The sequence below is a fragment of the Podarcis melisellensis genome (assembly GCF_964234715.1).
Source record: "Podarcis melisellensis genome assembly, chromosome: 2".
In the NCBI taxonomy this organism is placed as follows: Eukaryota; Metazoa; Chordata; class Lepidosauria; order Squamata; family Lacertidae; genus Podarcis; species Podarcis melisellensis.
The window spans coordinates 39,205,142-39,222,551 of record NC_138529.1 but is presented as its reverse complement, the minus strand read 5'-3'; the positions used below and the strand labels follow the sequence as shown (position 1 = coordinate 39,222,551).

General features: G+C 42.4%; 1 protein-coding gene across 1 annotated transcript; it reads left to right on the top strand.

The window, feature by feature from the left end:
* The first annotated feature begins 259 nt into the window (after positions 1 to 259).
* LOC309360946 (cytochrome P450 2G1-like) lies at positions 260 to 15,597 on the top strand. Its single transcript, XM_081895952.1, has 10 exons — positions 260 to 524; positions 1,086 to 1,307; positions 3,630 to 3,792; positions 5,057 to 5,206; positions 6,780 to 6,940; positions 10,305 to 10,481; positions 11,609 to 11,750; positions 12,206 to 12,393; positions 12,986 to 13,127; positions 15,362 to 15,597. Exons 2-10 carry the CDS (start codon positions 1,131 to 1,133, stop codon positions 15,547 to 15,549), a joined length of 1,488 nt encoding a protein of 495 aa, XP_081752078.1. The 5' UTR covers positions 260 to 524; positions 1,086 to 1,130; the 3' UTR covers positions 15,550 to 15,597.
* The last annotated feature ends 1,813 nt before the right edge of the window (positions 15,598 to 17,410 follow it).

The following is a 17,410-nucleotide window of genomic DNA, read 5'->3' as shown; positions in this document are numbered from 1 at the left end:
AGAAACTTGTGACTGACTGTGACTGAAAATGAAGGATGAACGCACCAAATATTGACAATGTTTTCAATAGCAGTTATCGATTGCACATCGGTTATTTGTACCATGGGGTCTAATTTAATGCTTCTTTTCACAAGGGTGATTGCTTCACTATCTGTGTTGTAACACACTTCCTGTTCATCCAGACTGGCAAGCTCAATGTGACTTTCAGGTCGGTTTGCTCATTGGCCATGAAAGCTCTCCAAATTTATTCTGTCTTCGTATGATTTGCTGCACTACATTTGACAAAGGTAGATAAGGCAGTGGAGAGTTATATATTTCCTTTCAGGGTGGGTGCGTAGCTCACTTGATTTCAGTCAAAACTTGGTGGCATTTCCAGAATTTATTTGCTGCGAAGTAGAGCAATTACTTCTAGACGCTGGTTGAAATCAGGAGATGCCAGCTCAGATCTGACTAGGAATCTACTCACCGAGGGGTCTGGCCTATCATCCTTACCAGCATTAGGATGCCCATGGATGGATAAAAGGGTGAGGTTGTCGGTGCTGGGCGGGTAGTTGTGTTTGAATGTGGATATTGTGGTTTAAAAATATATATTACAGTTGGACCTTGGTTTTTGAATAGCTTAGTTCTTGAACATTTTGGCTCCTGAACATCACAAACCTGGAACATAGCGTTCTAATTTGTGAACTATTTTTGGAAGCTGAACATCTGACGGGGCTTCCACAGCTTTTGATTGGCTGTAGGAGCTTCCTGCAGGCAATTAGAAGCCACATTTTGGTTTTCAAACATTTTGGAAGTTGAACGGACCTCAGGAACGGATTCCATCTGACTTCCAAGGTACGACTGTGTTAAAGGAAATGAGCATTCATATCAGTTACATGTAAGTCTGTACCCAACCTTGATGTTGAAGAGCATAGAAATTAACCTATTTTCAGCCCAGGTCTAGAGCTTATGTGGATGATTAACCCACCTTTCCTAATGGAACACATACTGGAAATAAAGGAGCTAAGATTATTTGGAGAAGGTTGAAGTTGGGGTTTGGCTGGGGTTCTAATAAGCAGCTGTGTTTTCACCTTGTCCTTCTTTAGTAGTTTCCTGGATATATTTGACCAAAAGAAGAGCCTCAGAGGAAGATGGAAGTGGCTGTAACAGGAGCTCTGCTCCTTCTCTGGGTTCTCTTCATCTTCATCTTCTATTCCTTAAAAATGTACAAGAAGAAAAGTCAGCTACCTCCAGGCCCCACTCCCTGGTTCTTCCTGGGGAACCTGCTGCAGAAAGATGTCATGCCTCTGAACAATAACTATTCAAAGGTAAAGCCGTTTCTTGTTGCGGTTTCTCTCTGTTCCCTTGTCCCTGTGGCACGGCATAAACAACCATTGTCTGGAATGAAGCAATGTGTAGAGGAAGGACAGAAGGTTAATTGTTCCCTCTTTTGCTTATATACTTTTCCATTCTTCCTTACAATAAAGGCCCAGATTTCTGCTTGCTTTCTCTTTCCTTATTTTTATTTGCATTGTTTATTACTTGATTTTACTAGGTTTTTGTTTACTGTTGGCATGTCCCTTTTTTTCATGCTCTTTAGAGCTTCCCTGAATCAACTTAAGATCCCTCCAGACCATTGGTTTATTCAGCATTCATTCTGATTTGCTTGCACAAAGCTTAAAAAATATTTTTATTGAACAATTGTTCTGATTTGCTTGCAAGGTGGTTCTATGATAATGAGGATTCATTCATTCTTCATTCATCCTGGTTAGCTTGCAGGTTGCTTATAGTCATTTATTCATCCCAGGCTTTTCAATGTATTTCCCCATCGCTTTCAAAACAGCAAAAGGTCCTCTTTTTTAAAGTGGATTTATTGCACTAGGATTATGTTAACTGCACAGACCCAAAATTATGGTATGTGCTTGAATCCCTCTTGCAAAATAATGACAGTCTGGAGGCACCCTAACTGAAGAGCACATTAAAGGAATCACAATAAATAACAATATCCATTTAGAAAAACCACAGCAGCAGCAATATACATTTGATTTTTACTTTTTTATTTATTTATTAAACTTTTATACTGCTCATCATCTGCCGATCACAGGGTGGTTTCCAAGATGGAATTCTGAAACCATTAAGTTGCAAGCTAGCTGTATTCGGGTATATGTGCAAACACAACCAGTCAAAGGTAGTGTAGGCACATTGCCAAGCCCTGTCCCTTCCACTGCATGATACCTATAACATGTGAAAAACCCTCCACTACTCATGGAGACTCTTACACAATTTAAAACCCTGTTTGTGCAGAACCAGGCAGCACGTCAAGAAGCATGGCCCCGTGTTCACTGATTGGCCTGGACATAATTATATGGTTATGCTTTAGAGATATGAAGCAGTGGTTGATCATACTGAAATGTATGATGTGATACCTATTGCAGTGTCATACCTGTTAAAGGGGCAGCTAAATTTCTTTTCTTTATATACCTGTCTTGCAAAGTGAATCAAACACTTGATGAAGTTGGTAGGGCTGAACATAAGATTTATTTCAGAAGGTTTTCTTTCTTTTATGGAGGCAGTTCTAAATGTGGTTCCTCCTCATTCAGGAACAACAGCGTTCTAGCAGCCCATTTTCCAAGAAGCCATCCAGATGTCCTTTTCAATGCGCATTCATGATACAGCGCTATCTCAGGTTAAGTACTTACCGTATTTTTTGCTCCATAAGACACACTTCCCCCCCTAAAAAGTAACGGGGAAATGTTTGTGCGTCTTATGGAGCGTGTATAGAGAGGGAGAGCTGCGCAGTGCCTCTTCAGCGAAGTGGGAGGATAAATGGAAGGGGCTCTGTTCTTCCTCCGCTTCGCTGAAGAGGCGCTGCGCAGAGAAGGAGAGATTTTTTTTCTTGTTTTCTTCCTCTAAAAACTAGGTGCGTCCTATGGTCGGGTGCGTCTTATACAGTGAAAAATACGGTAATTTGTTCTGAAGGTCCGTTCTTAACCTGAAACTGTTCTTAACCTGAAGCACCACTTTAGCTAATGGGGCCTCTCGCTGCCACCGCACCTCTGCGGCGTGATTTCTGTTCTCATCCTGAAGCAAAGTTCTTAACCTGAGGTACCATTTCTGGGTTAGCAGAGTCTGTAACCTGAAGTGTCTGTAACCTGAAGCGTATGTAACCTGAGGTACCACTATACCCATGATGACATTGGAGTAGTTATACGCAATCCCATTTCGAATACTGTTTGCACTTGCAAAAGTCCTGAGGTGGACACACTGTTTTGTTCCAGTCAGTGCATGTCCCATAGCTTCCTGTTTAAATCCTGTAGCTAGTTATAGCCCAGATGTTCAGGTGTGTGTGTCTTTTGTGGCACTCCAGTATATACAATGCATGGATGTAAATTTTATGAAAAAAATAAATGTATCCCTCCAGATGGCAATAATGTAATAATACTGAGATGTATTGCAGAACAACTAATAAAGCTGAATTCTGCCACTAATGCACTGTTACTGCATCAATGACTTGTTGAAGCATATGCCTGCAAAACCCCGCACAAAACAAGCTGCAGGTGCCCAAAGAGATATTGCAACCGTTCCTTAAGATAATTACTCCAGTGGAACTTTCACTGCCTAATTAAATAACACTGTCTTTGTGTCTTCAGCTGATTGAGAAATATGGCCCTATATTCACTGTCTGGATTGGCCCCAAACCTATGGTCGTGCTTTGTGGATTTGATGTGGTAAAAGATGCTCTGATGGATCATGCTGAAGAGTTTGGTGGGCGTATTAGCAGCCCCATCAGTGATCGAATGACCAAAGGCCACGGTAGGCTATTTCTTCCTGTTTTTTATGTATAGCTCAGCTTTACTTTGATTTGTAATGCAGTCCCCAATTCAGGGCCAAACTAGTTGTGTGAGTACCATTAACTTTGTGTTCATAAATAGCCAGCACAAAGAAGTCTGAGTAATCTTGGGGGCATAGACAATGGGAAGGAGAAGCTTGACTCTCTCTACTTACCATCAAAAAGTGTCTTTCTAATGCTGTATATGCATTTCAGGGCAATTTGTTCCCCATGTGCACCAATGAGAGCTTTTAAGAGGCAATCAGAAGCCTCAGAGAGGTGATTTTTGTTACCATGGTGGCATGTAGAGAGAGTCTAACCTCCATGGTCCCAGTTTTGCTCAGACCTCTCTATAGCTGCTATTTGTATAACCATGATAATAAGCATCATGTCTAGGAAAGAAAGAAAGACAAACACTATCAAGCAAGAACCATTTTTGAAAATCAATTCCCTCCAAAGAAGCTGCTTTCCTGCCCCCCAAGGGAAACTGTCCCGCCCATAAACACTCATAAATATAAACTTGCCACTCAAAACATCATCCATTTATTGAGTCTGCAAACTGAAAATAGGAACTGTATATGTTGCTACGTCTCTCCTGGGCCAAAGCATGCCATTCTGAACATGGGTGACATGATTTCACATTCCCACCCCAACAGCAGCCAACACTGTGGCCTGGAGTCAGGCAAGGCAGTGTGTCCTGTCTCCTGCCACCCATTAGTATGCTGAACTGGACGTACTTACTCTACCAAAGAGCAAAAATCCCTTACACAACACGGGACTTGGCTGTTGTGGCCTACCTTATCAGGATAATTGAGAGAATGACCGCTCCCCACATTAAATGGGGGGCGCCCTTTGCGTGGTCGTGCGCAGCCCCCTCTACCCTATGTGGCACCATTACCACAGGCTTGGCTTCATCTTCCCCAGGTGGGATACCTGGAGGTCTCTGCCTAACTCAACCAGTTGCCCAATCCCACCTGGGGAGGCGTTGCCAAGGTGATCAGGCCGGGTAGGGAGAGGGACCACCTGCCCACACAATAGGGGGAGGATCTTACCTGGGACTGGGCTGTTGTGGCCTACCTTATCAGGATAATTGAGAGAATGGGAACAACTGGTTGCTGAACTGTAACTACAAATGGGGATATAATTTTAAGGTGGAAAGCACCAGAACCACCTTTTCATGTAGAAACTTCCTGCTGGTTCCTGTTGGGTCAAGAACTGACGGAATGAACTTCCTCTCTTTTTTCCCAGGGATAGACAACTCTAGTGACATGCAATGGAGAGAGCTGCGCAGATTCACAGTTATGACACTGAGAGACTTTGGAATGGGGAAGAGATCAATGTCTGAAAGGGTGCAGGAGGAAGCTGTTTACCTGGTGGAGGCACTGGCAGCCACAAAAGGTCACCTAGCTCATTAAAAAATAAAACCGAGAAAGCACTATCCCAGGGCAAGGAGAGGGCATTTATTCAATTGTACCAGTATATTGGAATGGGCACCTATAGTATGTAAGCTTTTGACATAGTTACAATATGTGGCTGTCGGGCTCAGTGGCTGCAGAGAGGCAAGCTTTTCCCATTTGTCCTTTCAACTCTCTGCACGCTCATGTGAACCCCAACTCATGTGTTGAACTTCCAGCTTAATATTTTCCACTAATCCAGTAATGCCTATGACAGTCTACCTACACTTCTTAGGTGTGCACACTGAAGATTATACTGTGTGCAAATTGTTTCAGTGAAAATGGTTGGGTTTATATTTATTTATTTAATTAATTAATTAATTATATACGTTACATATTCAAATGATATAGGTAAGACACATAACTTTGAATATTCAAATACTATAAATAAAACTCGTCATGTATTCTTCGCCTTTAACATTGCAGTTGTATATCCACATTTAATCAACTATTGTTACACCTTTTCCCATAAACACTTGTGACTCCCCTCCCCCCCATGCATGGCTTCTTTGATTCTATTTACTAATACAGTGGTACCTCGGGTTAAGTACTTAATTTGTTATGGAGGTCCGTACTTAACCTGAAACTGTTCTTAACCTGAAGCACCACTTTAGCTAATGGGGCCTCCTGCTGCCACTGCACCACCAGAGCACAATTTCTCTAATCATCCTGAAGCAAAGTTCTTAACCTGAAGCACTATTTCTGGGTTAGCGGAGTCTGTAACCTGAAGCGTCTGTAACCTGAAGCGTATGTAACCTGAGGTACCACTGTAATACTAATGTGTTTATACTTACTAACTTATTCAAAATTCCATCTTCAACATCATAATTCTTGTCTTTGTCAGCTCAGTCTATGCTCATCAATAGATTCTGGTTGGAGCATCTTTGTACCATGTAATCATCAACACATTTCCATTCCTTGGGTTTATTTTTATTTAGTGTCAACATGGCCTTGTGAGCCAACTGAAACTCTGCTGCAGGCAATACTAGCAGAATTGGCATCAAATGAGTTAATTAAGCGGAATGTTATGACAGAGAAATGAGGGGGCGGGATTCATTATTTGGACTATGGATGGGGTAGGTGGCGGGGGTGGTTGGGGGGAGAGAAGAAACCCAGTGCCTCTTTTTTCTGCCTCTCACCTCCCAAAAAATATGTTTAATTAGAGTTTAAAAATAAAAATAAAAATTAGCACAGCCCCCTGAATTTACTTAGGACTGGATACAATTTGAGTGTTGCCCAGGTTGCCTGAATATTGTGTCGGAGCCAATTTGTGGACCCAGATTCAGGCCTCACATCAGGTCGGTGCCAGGGGTACAGCTGTGCACAGCCCTCTTGATTACAGCATTTTACTACTACTTTTAATTTCTTTAACATTTGGTTCTTGGGATTGATGGAAATGCAATCTACCAGGTTCAAGCTGTTTAAACAGTTTTTAGAGTTGATTTTGTATTGGGGTCTGAAGATGGTGGGCTCCACTTTTATCAGGCCTTGCTGACTGTCTTCGGTTCCTCCTACAGGACAAGGCTTTGATCCAACAACTAGAATCACATCCGCTGTTTCCAATGTGATCTCATCAGTCATCTTTGGGACTCGCTTTGACTACGCAGACAAGACCTTCCTAAAGCACCAACGCATTATAGAGAACCAAATGGTCTTCTTTCAATCTTTCTTGGGACTGGTAGGTTGTTCCTTCTGTGTTGCAAACATTTTCCTTTCTACCATGAAAAGGAAAAACAAAACCTAGCTTGTTGTAGCATGAACGATGGCACAAAGGGTTCACAAATGTGTGCCTGCCTAACTATCAGATGAAAATAATGTTCTGAAAATGTCTTCGACAGGATTGAGATGGAAATTGACACAATCACGAAGTTCCAATGATTTCTTTAAAAAAAAAAAATTAACCGGCCAATCAAATCAAATCAAATCAAATCACATAAATTCTGAATTACAAAGCCGAATTTTGAATTTTGTTGAGGGAACCCATATTTCAAGATCCGAAGGGGGATTCTGATCATCTTCTTGCCACTGCATTAATGTCCAAATCAGTCCAAACTGATAATTCTATCCAGTATTATCTTGCTGTTTCCACATCACATCTTGTTCATATAATTTCTCTTTTTTCTTTCTGATCTGATAGTCTCCTTAAGCCAATAAACACCAATAATAATCCTGTGTGAATTTTTCCATTCTTCCAATCCTCAAATCAAGATGGTTTCCATATATCATCGCCTTCATAGATAACAGCACTCTTTCCATATTTAATTACAGAACTGTCGTTCTTAAGTCCCACTGAGAAGTTTCACCCACAATATAAAAACAGCTCTATTTCTCTATTTCTCCTCTCAGACTTAAGTCCTCCGACAGAACTTCCCAATATGGCGACAGAATTTTTAACTGCGTCATTCCAAAGCCCTTATACATTCCACGCTCTTCTTAAAACATGCTTTGGTTCAAAAGTTTATCTCCACACAGCCTTAAATCCACAGCTTAAGTCCTTAAAATGACATTTCTGACTTATGAGGGGGGGGGATTCTTGTTTAATCACATAAAGGAAAGAAAGGAAAGTTTTTTCCCCCTCCCCCATCAGTCCCTTTGCCATACTGAGTCTTGGCGTATCTTCTCATGATTTATACTTGTTCCTCTGACTCGTCTTGTTTTATCAGAGATCTCTTCTGTTACCAGTCTTTACTCCCCCTTCTTCCTTGAAATATGTGCATTTGCTTCATCCAAATTGTTTCTTTTGAAGTTCTTGCAGCTAGTGGCACGGATCAGAGATGGCATCCAGGAGCGCCGAAATCCCACAGGAGGGCATTGTGCCTAGTGCCCCCATCCCCACAAATTCGGGGGTGTATAGAGCACAGCAGGCAAGGGCAGTCCCCCACCACAATCCTGGGGGGGGGGGTAGGGAGGCTATTTACTCCCATCACAGCCTCCAATTTACCTCGTGTGGGTCAGAGAGATGTTATTGTCAGCCATCTTCTAATACGCCCCTAGTGGTCCCCCAAAGTTCCAGGGATTTCAGGGGAGAAACTGGACCCTTGAGCAAGGCAGGCAGCAGAAAAGTTGGAAGACTTGCCTGGGCTGTTTACTAATAGCAGCGGATCTCCCTTTCCTTTCCTGCCCCCCCCCCTTTTACTTTGCCATTGCTTCCACACCCCCTTTAGTTGCCTGACTACCATTTCCCTCTGGATACAATATAACTGTGGAACATTGCAAGAGAGAAATGGCTGCCACCACAAAAAATGGCAGTCACCAACAGGGGCTACACCCTACAGTTTCCATCCCCACAACACCCCAGAACAATGCAGCATACAGGTTTTTCCTAATGTAAGAAAATGGTACCCAAGCTACTGAAGAAAGAGCCATGAGGGTGTGGGGGAGGGGAGAATTGTTGCTATGAATCGCAAACTGCTCCCCTGAAATTTACTGCCCTCATAAAACCTCGCAATCAGTAAAGGGAACCACATAAATTTCTGTCCCAACAGGAGCTTTACTTCTTTCGTTTTTTGTTAATTTTAAATAATTGTTGATTACTGGGATAGGTCTGTCTATTGTGCAATATGATATGCATTTAAAATGGCAGACATTTCCACATTAGCGGTTGACAAAATAGAAGAAAGACTTGTGCAAAATGCACCAATTGCAGGAGAATGGGAAATTCCAGTTGAAAGTGAGAATGAGTGTTGGAACAGACTGAGGCACATTTGTACATCTATAGAGGTATCCTGGTGGGAGGAGTTGCCAAGCGTGGGGAGCCACGCCAAATCATCAGTTAAAACAAGCTACCCAGGATGTCGTTGTTCTTGTTGTTCTGCCCTTCACCCTAAGGTCCCAGGGCAGGTTACAACAATTGAAACACAAAGTTAAAAACGGTTGAAAACCACTTATATACACCTCAGATGTCAAAAGCAGGAGTGAAAAGGCATGTCTTCAGCATTCGTCAAATCCTGTATAATGAAGATGCCAGGCACACCTCTGTGTAGAGGAAGTTCCACAACTGAAAGGTTGCCACAGAAAATACCTTTTTCTGGACCATGAGCCTCTGAGGGCAGTGCAACAACCAATAGGGTCCCCTTTGCCACTCTTAGCACCTGAGGAAGTCTGCAGTAAAGGAAGCTGTCTTTCAGGTAGTTGGAGCCTGAGTCATTTAGGGCTTTAAAAACTAATATTAACACATTGAATTGGGCCAAGAAACAAATTGCCAACATGTGCAGCTTTTAAAAAACAAAGGTTATGTGAGACTTAAACAGAACCTGAACCAGTAATCTGGATTTAGGACCAGTTGACATTTCTGAATCATCTTCAAGGGAAGCCCCATCATCCCCAGCTCTTAGGAATGAGGTAAAATGAACCAGAAGCTCAACAGTTCCTGCTGGATTTCCAAAATAAGTGATTAAAAACAACAACTGCTTTATCACTTTTCAGCCAGAATCTTTGTGGCATAGTTATACTATAATAATAATAATAATAATAATAATAATAATAATAATTAATAATAATAATTTTTATTTATATCCCACCCTCCCCAGCCGAAGCCGGGCTCAGGGCGGCTAACAACAATAAAATAATGCAACATTCTAAAAACATTTCATTATAAAAATTAATTAAAATCAAATTAATGGCAACCATTAAGCAAAAATTCTGTGCAGATTGCCAAGGGAGGGAGTCAGGCTGCGCCCTTACCAAAGGCCTGGTGGAACAGCTCTGTCTTGCAGGCCCTGCGGAAAGATGTCAAGTTCCGCAGGGCCCTAGTCTCTTGTGACAGCGTGTTCCACCAGATTGGAGCCGCAACTGAGAAAGCCTTGACTCTAGTAGAGGCCAGCCTAACCTCTCTGTGGCCTGGCACCTTCAGAATGTTTTTATTTGAAGACTGTAAGTTCCTCTGTGGGACATACCAGGAGAGGCGGTCCTGTAGGTACGAGGATCCTAAACCGTATAGGGCTTTAAAGCTTAAAACCAGCACCTTAAACCTGATCCTGTACTCCACCAGGAGCCAGATGGATTCATAATATTTAAGGCCGTATGTGTCATCTTCATTTCAGCTGTACTCTGCTGTCCCTAAAATATTAGACTGCTTTCCTGGAAGGCACCAAAGGATTTTTTCTGATACTGATGAGTTGTGTGCTTTCATCCGTGAGAATGTGAAAGTACACAGGCAGACGCTGGATCCTCAGAACATCCGTGACTTTATTGACTGCTTTCTTATCAAGTCTGAGAAGGTATGTGGGTCAAAAAATTTATTTGCACTGGCATGGGTGCCCAGTCATGTCCTAGTCCAGGGGTCTGCAACCCGCGGCTCCAGAGCCGCATGTGGCTCTTTTACACCTTTTCCGCGGCTCCGGGGCGGATACTAGCGAGGGGAGGAGGTGCATTGTGCGCCCCGACACTCCCCACTGTGGCGGGCGTTGTACTGGCTGTGATGTCACATGGGGGCGGGGCGTGCGTTAGTCATGCACCGTCTCAATGTCACCTTCCCGCCCGCCCGCTACATTGTAAGGGGCATGTACGCTGGTCACTGTTTTGAAGGGGAGTGAAGAACAGACACACACAAAAAGGTAACTTGTTAATTTAACGTTTATTTCTATGAGGAGGAGTAATTCTGAGGGGTCAAACAAAGAAATAATAAAAAAGTGACAAAAATGTTATTTTTATAATGACGAGTTTTGTGGCTCCCAGTTTTTTTTTCCTTCGGAAACGGGTCCAAGTGGCTCTTTTTGTCTTAAAGGTTGCAGACCCCTGTCCTAGTCCATGTGGGGAAGGGATACCAGGCCAATCAGAGTGCCCCTCTGTCTTTGCCTCCTCCCCTAGCAACTTCTCTCGGCCACTCCTTGCAAGACTTTTTAAATTATTATCATTATTCATTAGGCTGAGGTATCCTATGCCCAGTTTTAAAGTCTATGCATAATGTTGTACAAAACAATGCAAGTGCTTACAATAAAAATAAAATTGGTTCACTCAGTTTACAGCCTATATGAGTAACATGGACAGCTACTTTGCCCAAACAAAAATACATAACCAGTTACCCTTTCTTTTACTGCCGTCATTCCTATAATTTCTGATCCCATATATTTTCAGATATATATAATCTTGGTTAGCTTGGTCAGCTCTAACATTCCAGTAATCAAATAACACAACGTTTGTAAAGCAATGATATGCAAGTGCTTTTCTTTATATTTCTAAAGTAATTCTATTTTAAATAGATGTGATTGGATTAAACACCTCTTGGGGTGAGTGCAGGATTTCACCCATGATGTTCATTCCAACAGGCTAAGCTGTCTCCATTTGCCATCTTTCTTTATAGTGAATTTTTTTCTCTCCCCCCAACCCCTTTCCCTCTGCCTCATAGGAAAAAAAGCCTGCTGGTGACACCTTCAGAACTGAAAACCTTGTCATGACAGTGTTTGGCCTTTTTTTAGCTGGGACAGGAACCACAAGCTTTTTCTTGATCTCTGGCCTCATGGTGATGGCTAAGTTGCCACATATTCAAGGTATTTAGATATCCCAGAGAAGTTTAAAGCGGATGGGACTATGATGGGCTCCACTAGTAATCACACATGAAAAGACATCCCAAGGACTAGGAGGTTTCCATTAGCATTCTGCTTCAGCCAGAACCTCCCCTCATTGTTAAAAAATAAAAAGGGTTTTGAGGGCTCTCTGGTGTCTTCAAATGGCACTTATGCCCAGGAGTAGGAACATTGCCAGAAGAGATGGGGCCTCAGAATTCTGGAAGCACATTTTCCAAATGAAATTTGTTACAGGAAAAGTCCAGCAGGAGATCAAGTGGTAGTAAGGTACAAAGGAATGAGTGGAAATCACTCAAGAGGAGAATTTGTGTTTGCATGAGCTTTCATGATGTCGGAGAGTGCCCAAGTTTTTCACTCTGTCAGATGAGAAGCAGAATCTGAATCCAGGAAATACATCTCTTGAGTCTTTTTCATTACAGCAAAAGTCCAACAGGAAATTGATGAGGTGACGAGTGGCACCCGTGCCCCTAGCATGGAAGATCGTGTGAGGATGCCTTTCACCAATGCAGTTACCCATGAGCTTCTACGATACCCACTATTAAGTAATGAGGCCATTCCCCATACAACGTCTTGTGATACCAAATTCAGGGGGTTCACCCTCCCTAAGGTATGATGGCCCAGCATTTTGCCATGATAATTGTGGAGAAGAAATGGAGCAGTTTCAGGAACTGATCATATAAATGGCCCTGGACTGCCCTCATGGAGGCAGGGATGAGATCAGTAGTGGAGATCAGTAGTGATTTTGTTGGCCTAAGCAAATGAGCTGAAGGAACTAATGATAGAGGAGAATTTTGCTTGTTCGATAGAGGAGAATTCTGCTTGTTCGATTCACATTTTAAAATGAACCAACGGAATTAGTCTTTCACAGACCTATGCATACAAAATGTATCTTTTATGGGGAAAATATATACTAAAATCAATGTTTTAGTGGGAAAATGCACACAGAAGCACACAAGAAAGCACACAAAAAGGTGTTTTAGATTTAAAATGGGTACATAAATGGGTACTTACATTTAGTTGAATGTAAGGCAGTGTGTACTTATGGAGTAATACAGGAGCAGACCAGAGGAAATCAGCTCATCCCTATTGGAAGCCCATTCTTCTAAGTTAGCTTCCCCATTTTATCATAGTATGGCTATTTCCTAGATAGTCATGAATTGAGACCAATAATGTAAATCTGCCATCTATTATCCCTGAAGGGCACTGTTGTTGCTCCAGTGTTGACAACTGTGCACCATGACCCTCTCCATTGGGAGACTCCCGAACAGTTCAACCCAGGACATTTTTTGGATGAGAAAGGCCAGTTCAAGAAGAAAGATGTCTTCATACCCTTTTCAGCAGGTAACTATACAAGCCTGTGGTAACCTATGTGCAAACAATGCCATTTCCACTTTCTTTCAAGAGACAGTGTACGGAAAGAGATATGGCTGCACTGTGGTCTAAACCACTGAGCCTCTTGCCAATCAGAAGGTTTGAATCCCCGTGACGGGATGAGCTCCCATTGCTCGGTCCCAGCTCCTGCCAACCTAACAGTTTGAAAGCACACCAGTTCAAGTAGATAGATAGGTACCACTGTGGCAGGAAGGTAAACGGCATTTCCGGGCACTGCTCTGGTGTGCTGGTCCTGTGGGTCAACCGAGAGGGGAGGTCCGAGTACAGTCCGAGGTCGAAGGTGAAATATGGAGGCAGTTCATCAAAACTAAAGCTGGGTGCAGGGCAGGGAGTTGAGTGAAGTCAGGAACAGGCTTGCAAGCAGGGAGTCAGGGTGGGTCAGGAGCTCCGGCAGGAAAGCAGGACAGGGTTCAGGCAGGAACTGGCTACCAACAATGTTGCTCCCGCAACTTGGGACTGGGGCTGGCTGGCTTTGATCTGCCCCAAGGCATAGGGTGGCCTCGATCCTCAGGTGACTCGCCTCTCCTGGCCTGGAGGCTAGCACTCCTCCTGCGGGAATTTAGTTCCCTCTGCCTCTCTGCCCTGAGCCTCTGCAGCTCAGGAGAGGCTGGAGGGTTACCAGACCCAGAGGCAACCTCAGCTTCCTCTGACGGGGCTGAGAGTGGAGCACCTGCAGGCAATGGGTCCTCCATCACCTCAGGAGCCAGAGCAGAGTCAGCTGGTGCCTGCACCTGAGGATCCAGCACAGGTGAGGACCCTTCAGGCTCATGCCCCAGCCCTGGCTCAGCTGGTTATGGAGGCGGGGGATCCTGTGCAGTCTGGGATTCTTAAGGATCAGCATCAGAATCAGAATCCCAGGCCATCACATCTGGTTTCACCAGAAGCATCTTTGTCATGCTCGCCACATGATCCGGAAAAACTGTATGCAGGCAAATACCAGCACCCGGGGCCTGCAAAGGAAGATGAGCACTGCAACCCCAGAGTCGTTCATGACTGGACTTAACTGTCAGGGGTCCTTTACCCCATGTTTTGCAATTTTCCTGAAGGATTACATGGCACCCTGTTGTAAGCTGATGGCATGCACCACTTGTTAAAAGGAGGCCGTGCCCTCTGTCCAGCTTCTAATAGGCTTCTTCTCACAAAGGCACTGTGATTTGAAGTAAAATGAGAGTAAAAGTCATTCCCTGGTTGGATGTGCCAGTCTTGTAATTATATTTCCCTCCCTGGTATTTTCTGTGAGTAGGGGATGGCACAAAAACATATGACAGTGTTTGGGTCAGAGGCTAGAAAAGGGTCAATAAACTGGAATATTTGGAAAACATGAAGTTGAATTCCTCCCATTCTGTCGTTGGAGAACTGCATCAGAAAATTTGTACAAGTGAAAATTTTGAAGATTGGTTGTGTTTCCGTTCTCATATGGTTTCAAAAAGGGTGCATTTGATAGACTGAGCTTTAAATGTGAACTGAATCTCATGTCTCGCCCATCCATACATCAGGCCAATCATTATATTATTATTATTAGTAGTAGTAGTAATAATAATAATAATAATAATAATAATAATAATAATAATAATAATTTTATTATTTATACCCCGCCCATCTGGCTGGGCTTCCCCAGCCACTCTGGGCGGCTTCCAAAAAAATATTAAAATACTGTAATACATCAAACATTAAAAGCTTCCCTAAACAGGGCTGCCTTCAGATGTAGTAGTAGTGGTGGTAATAATAGTAGTACAGTGATACCTTGTTTTTCGAATTTAATCCATTCCGGAAGACCATTCGAGTTCTGAAACGTTCAAAAACCAAAACTCAATATGGAAGCCTCAGTATAGAAGCTGCATGGCATGTTTGACCAGAACGCGTAGAAAACGTCCTTAAAGTTATCTTCCTACTTTTCTTGTTTCTTGATGAATGATACCTAACAGTATTTCCAGTCCCCAAACCAACATCACATGAATTCACTAGGAGTGGATCTGCACACAGGAAAAATAAAGCTATAAATAAGTCAGAAATTAAATCGTTATAACAAATTATTTTATCGTATAAATTTTTTTTTGCTCTCTGTCGTCATCTGGTATTGCATGTTTAGAATGCATTCAAAACGTTGTTTTTCGGAGTTGAGTCCAAGTTTCCTACGCACTGTGTAGATCTTTGCTTAGCTGTGCCTTCTTTTTCTTTGCCAGGGAAACGGGCATGCATTGGGGAAGCCTTGGCACGGATGGAGCTCTTCCTGTTCTTCAGTACTCTGCTTCAGAACTTCACCTTCCAGCTGGTTGGAGCATCAAAAGATATTGATTTAGCCACTTTTTTTATGGAGTTCAGTGCTAAAAATGTCTGTCCTCTGATTAAAGCCATCAGACGTTCAGTGTGATCTTGTGACAAAAGATAAGCAGAAAGAATGTGGTCAGTGGCTCCCAGAATATTTGTAGTGGGTAGAACAGGAGTCCTGCAAGGTGCCTTCCTTCACTCATTCAACACCTCTCAGTTTCGCATAAGGGTAGTAGCCCTAGATATCAGGTATTAAAAGTTTTCTTAGCATGGCAAATGAGAAGAGCCTTAGACCTTTCAATCCCTAATGTTCAGTCAGCTGTTCATGGGCTCACAGGCACTTAATAAAATGTTCCACATCATCAACTATTGCGGTGTGTGTGTTTTTTAAAAAGCTTTCCTCATACAGTAGTACTTCGGGTTACAAATTTAATTCATTCTGGGGGTCCGCATAATGCATAATGTGTTGCTATCCTCACTTTTCAATGCCACACATTGCCAGTTATTCAATGCCAATTATTCACAGTAAACAGAACAGAAGTAAAACAAGGCTCCAAAAATGAATGGAATGTCAAGTGATAATACCTTTACAAGTGTGTGTGAAACAGATACTGCAAAACAGTAAATTACCTGAATTATGAATTAAGGCTGTGACAGTAATTTTGAAATATAATAAGGATCCTAAATAAATGAAATACTATGTCAATATATTTTGTTTTTGTTTTACAGAAGATATCTTTAGGAAGAAATCCATTTTTCAGCGTACCAAAAATAAATTGCCTCTTTTATTGTTTAAAGCAGTCTTGGGGGGGGGGGGGAGTCCAACTGATTTGGTGTTCTAAAGTTAATATTGCAGGCTGAATTACTATTACAGGCAAGAATTATTGTTAGTACCTTGGCATCTACATTAATTACAGGATTAGCTTATAATTTGCCCAGCTGGCTTGGTCTTTACCAGGTTTGGAAATAACAGAGATATGAGCATCCTACCATATACATGGCAAAGAAGAGTGGGAATATAAATTCAATCAATCAATAAAAATGTATAGTGTGAGGGGAGTGCATAAAGTTTCCACTCTGTTCTACATGCCACACAAAGTTTTTAAAACATCCATAAGGATGCCCTCCAGTTAAATAGTTTCCTAAACTAAAAAGCCACAGTTGAAGTGTTAAATGATGGGCTCCTGTCAGTAGGAGAATTTGCGTGAGTTTTACATTTCCTTCCAGTTGGAGAATGTTGAAGGTTTTCACTGTGTCAGATGTGTAGTGGTTTCAGAAATCTGGAAATAGAGCTCTCAATGTTGTTTTTTATTACAACAAAAGTTCAACAGTAAATTGATGAGGTGGGAGGTGCCAACCATGTCCCTGGCATGGAAGATAGGGTGAAGATGCCCTATACCAAGGCTGTTGTCCATGAGGTTCAACGATATGAAGAAGAGAGCCTTGAGAGCTTACCACAGGACACAATGTGCTGTACAGAATTCCAGGGTTACATTATCCCTCAGGTGTGTTTCACACATGGAACAATCAGATTACTACAGAGAGGGAAACGGGAAGATTTATCATCACCCGAATGGCCTTGATCTCCCAAAGTCCCAGACAGTGTGGATACAATATATGGTGATTCTCCACTTCAACCCCATTCATGGTTACTTTTCAGAATGCTGTGCAATGACTTGTTTTTATGCTAGAGAACCAGTTTTAAAAATCACTTTCTGACAAAAGAGACAGTGATATATTCCATCATGAAAGAAAGCTGTTTCCTATTATATTTATGAGTACTGTAATCTGCATCTTCTCCCTGAAGGGAACTGCTGTTTGTCCACTGTTCACAACTTTGCACTTTGACTCTCACCATTGGGAGACTCCAAAAAAGTTTAACCCGGTCATTACTTGGAGGAGAAGGGTCAATTCCAAAAAATAAAAAATAAATGCCTTCATGCCTTTTTTCTGCAGGTGACCTG

Excerpts from the sequence above, each read along its gene's own strand:
- LOC309360946 (XM_081895952.1), top strand. The coding sequence starts at position 1,131 with ATGGAAGTGGCTGTAACAGGAGCTCTGCTCCTTCTCTGGGTTCTCTTC. Across the intron at positions 10,482-11,608 it reads TTCTTATCAAGTCTGAGAAG|GAAAAAAAGCCTGCTGGTGA; the intron begins GTATGTGGGTCA and ends TCTGCCTCATAG. Across the intron at positions 11,751-12,205 it reads TAAGTTGCCACATATTCAAG|CAAAAGTCCAACAGGAAATT; the intron begins GTATTTAGATAT and ends TTTTCATTACAG.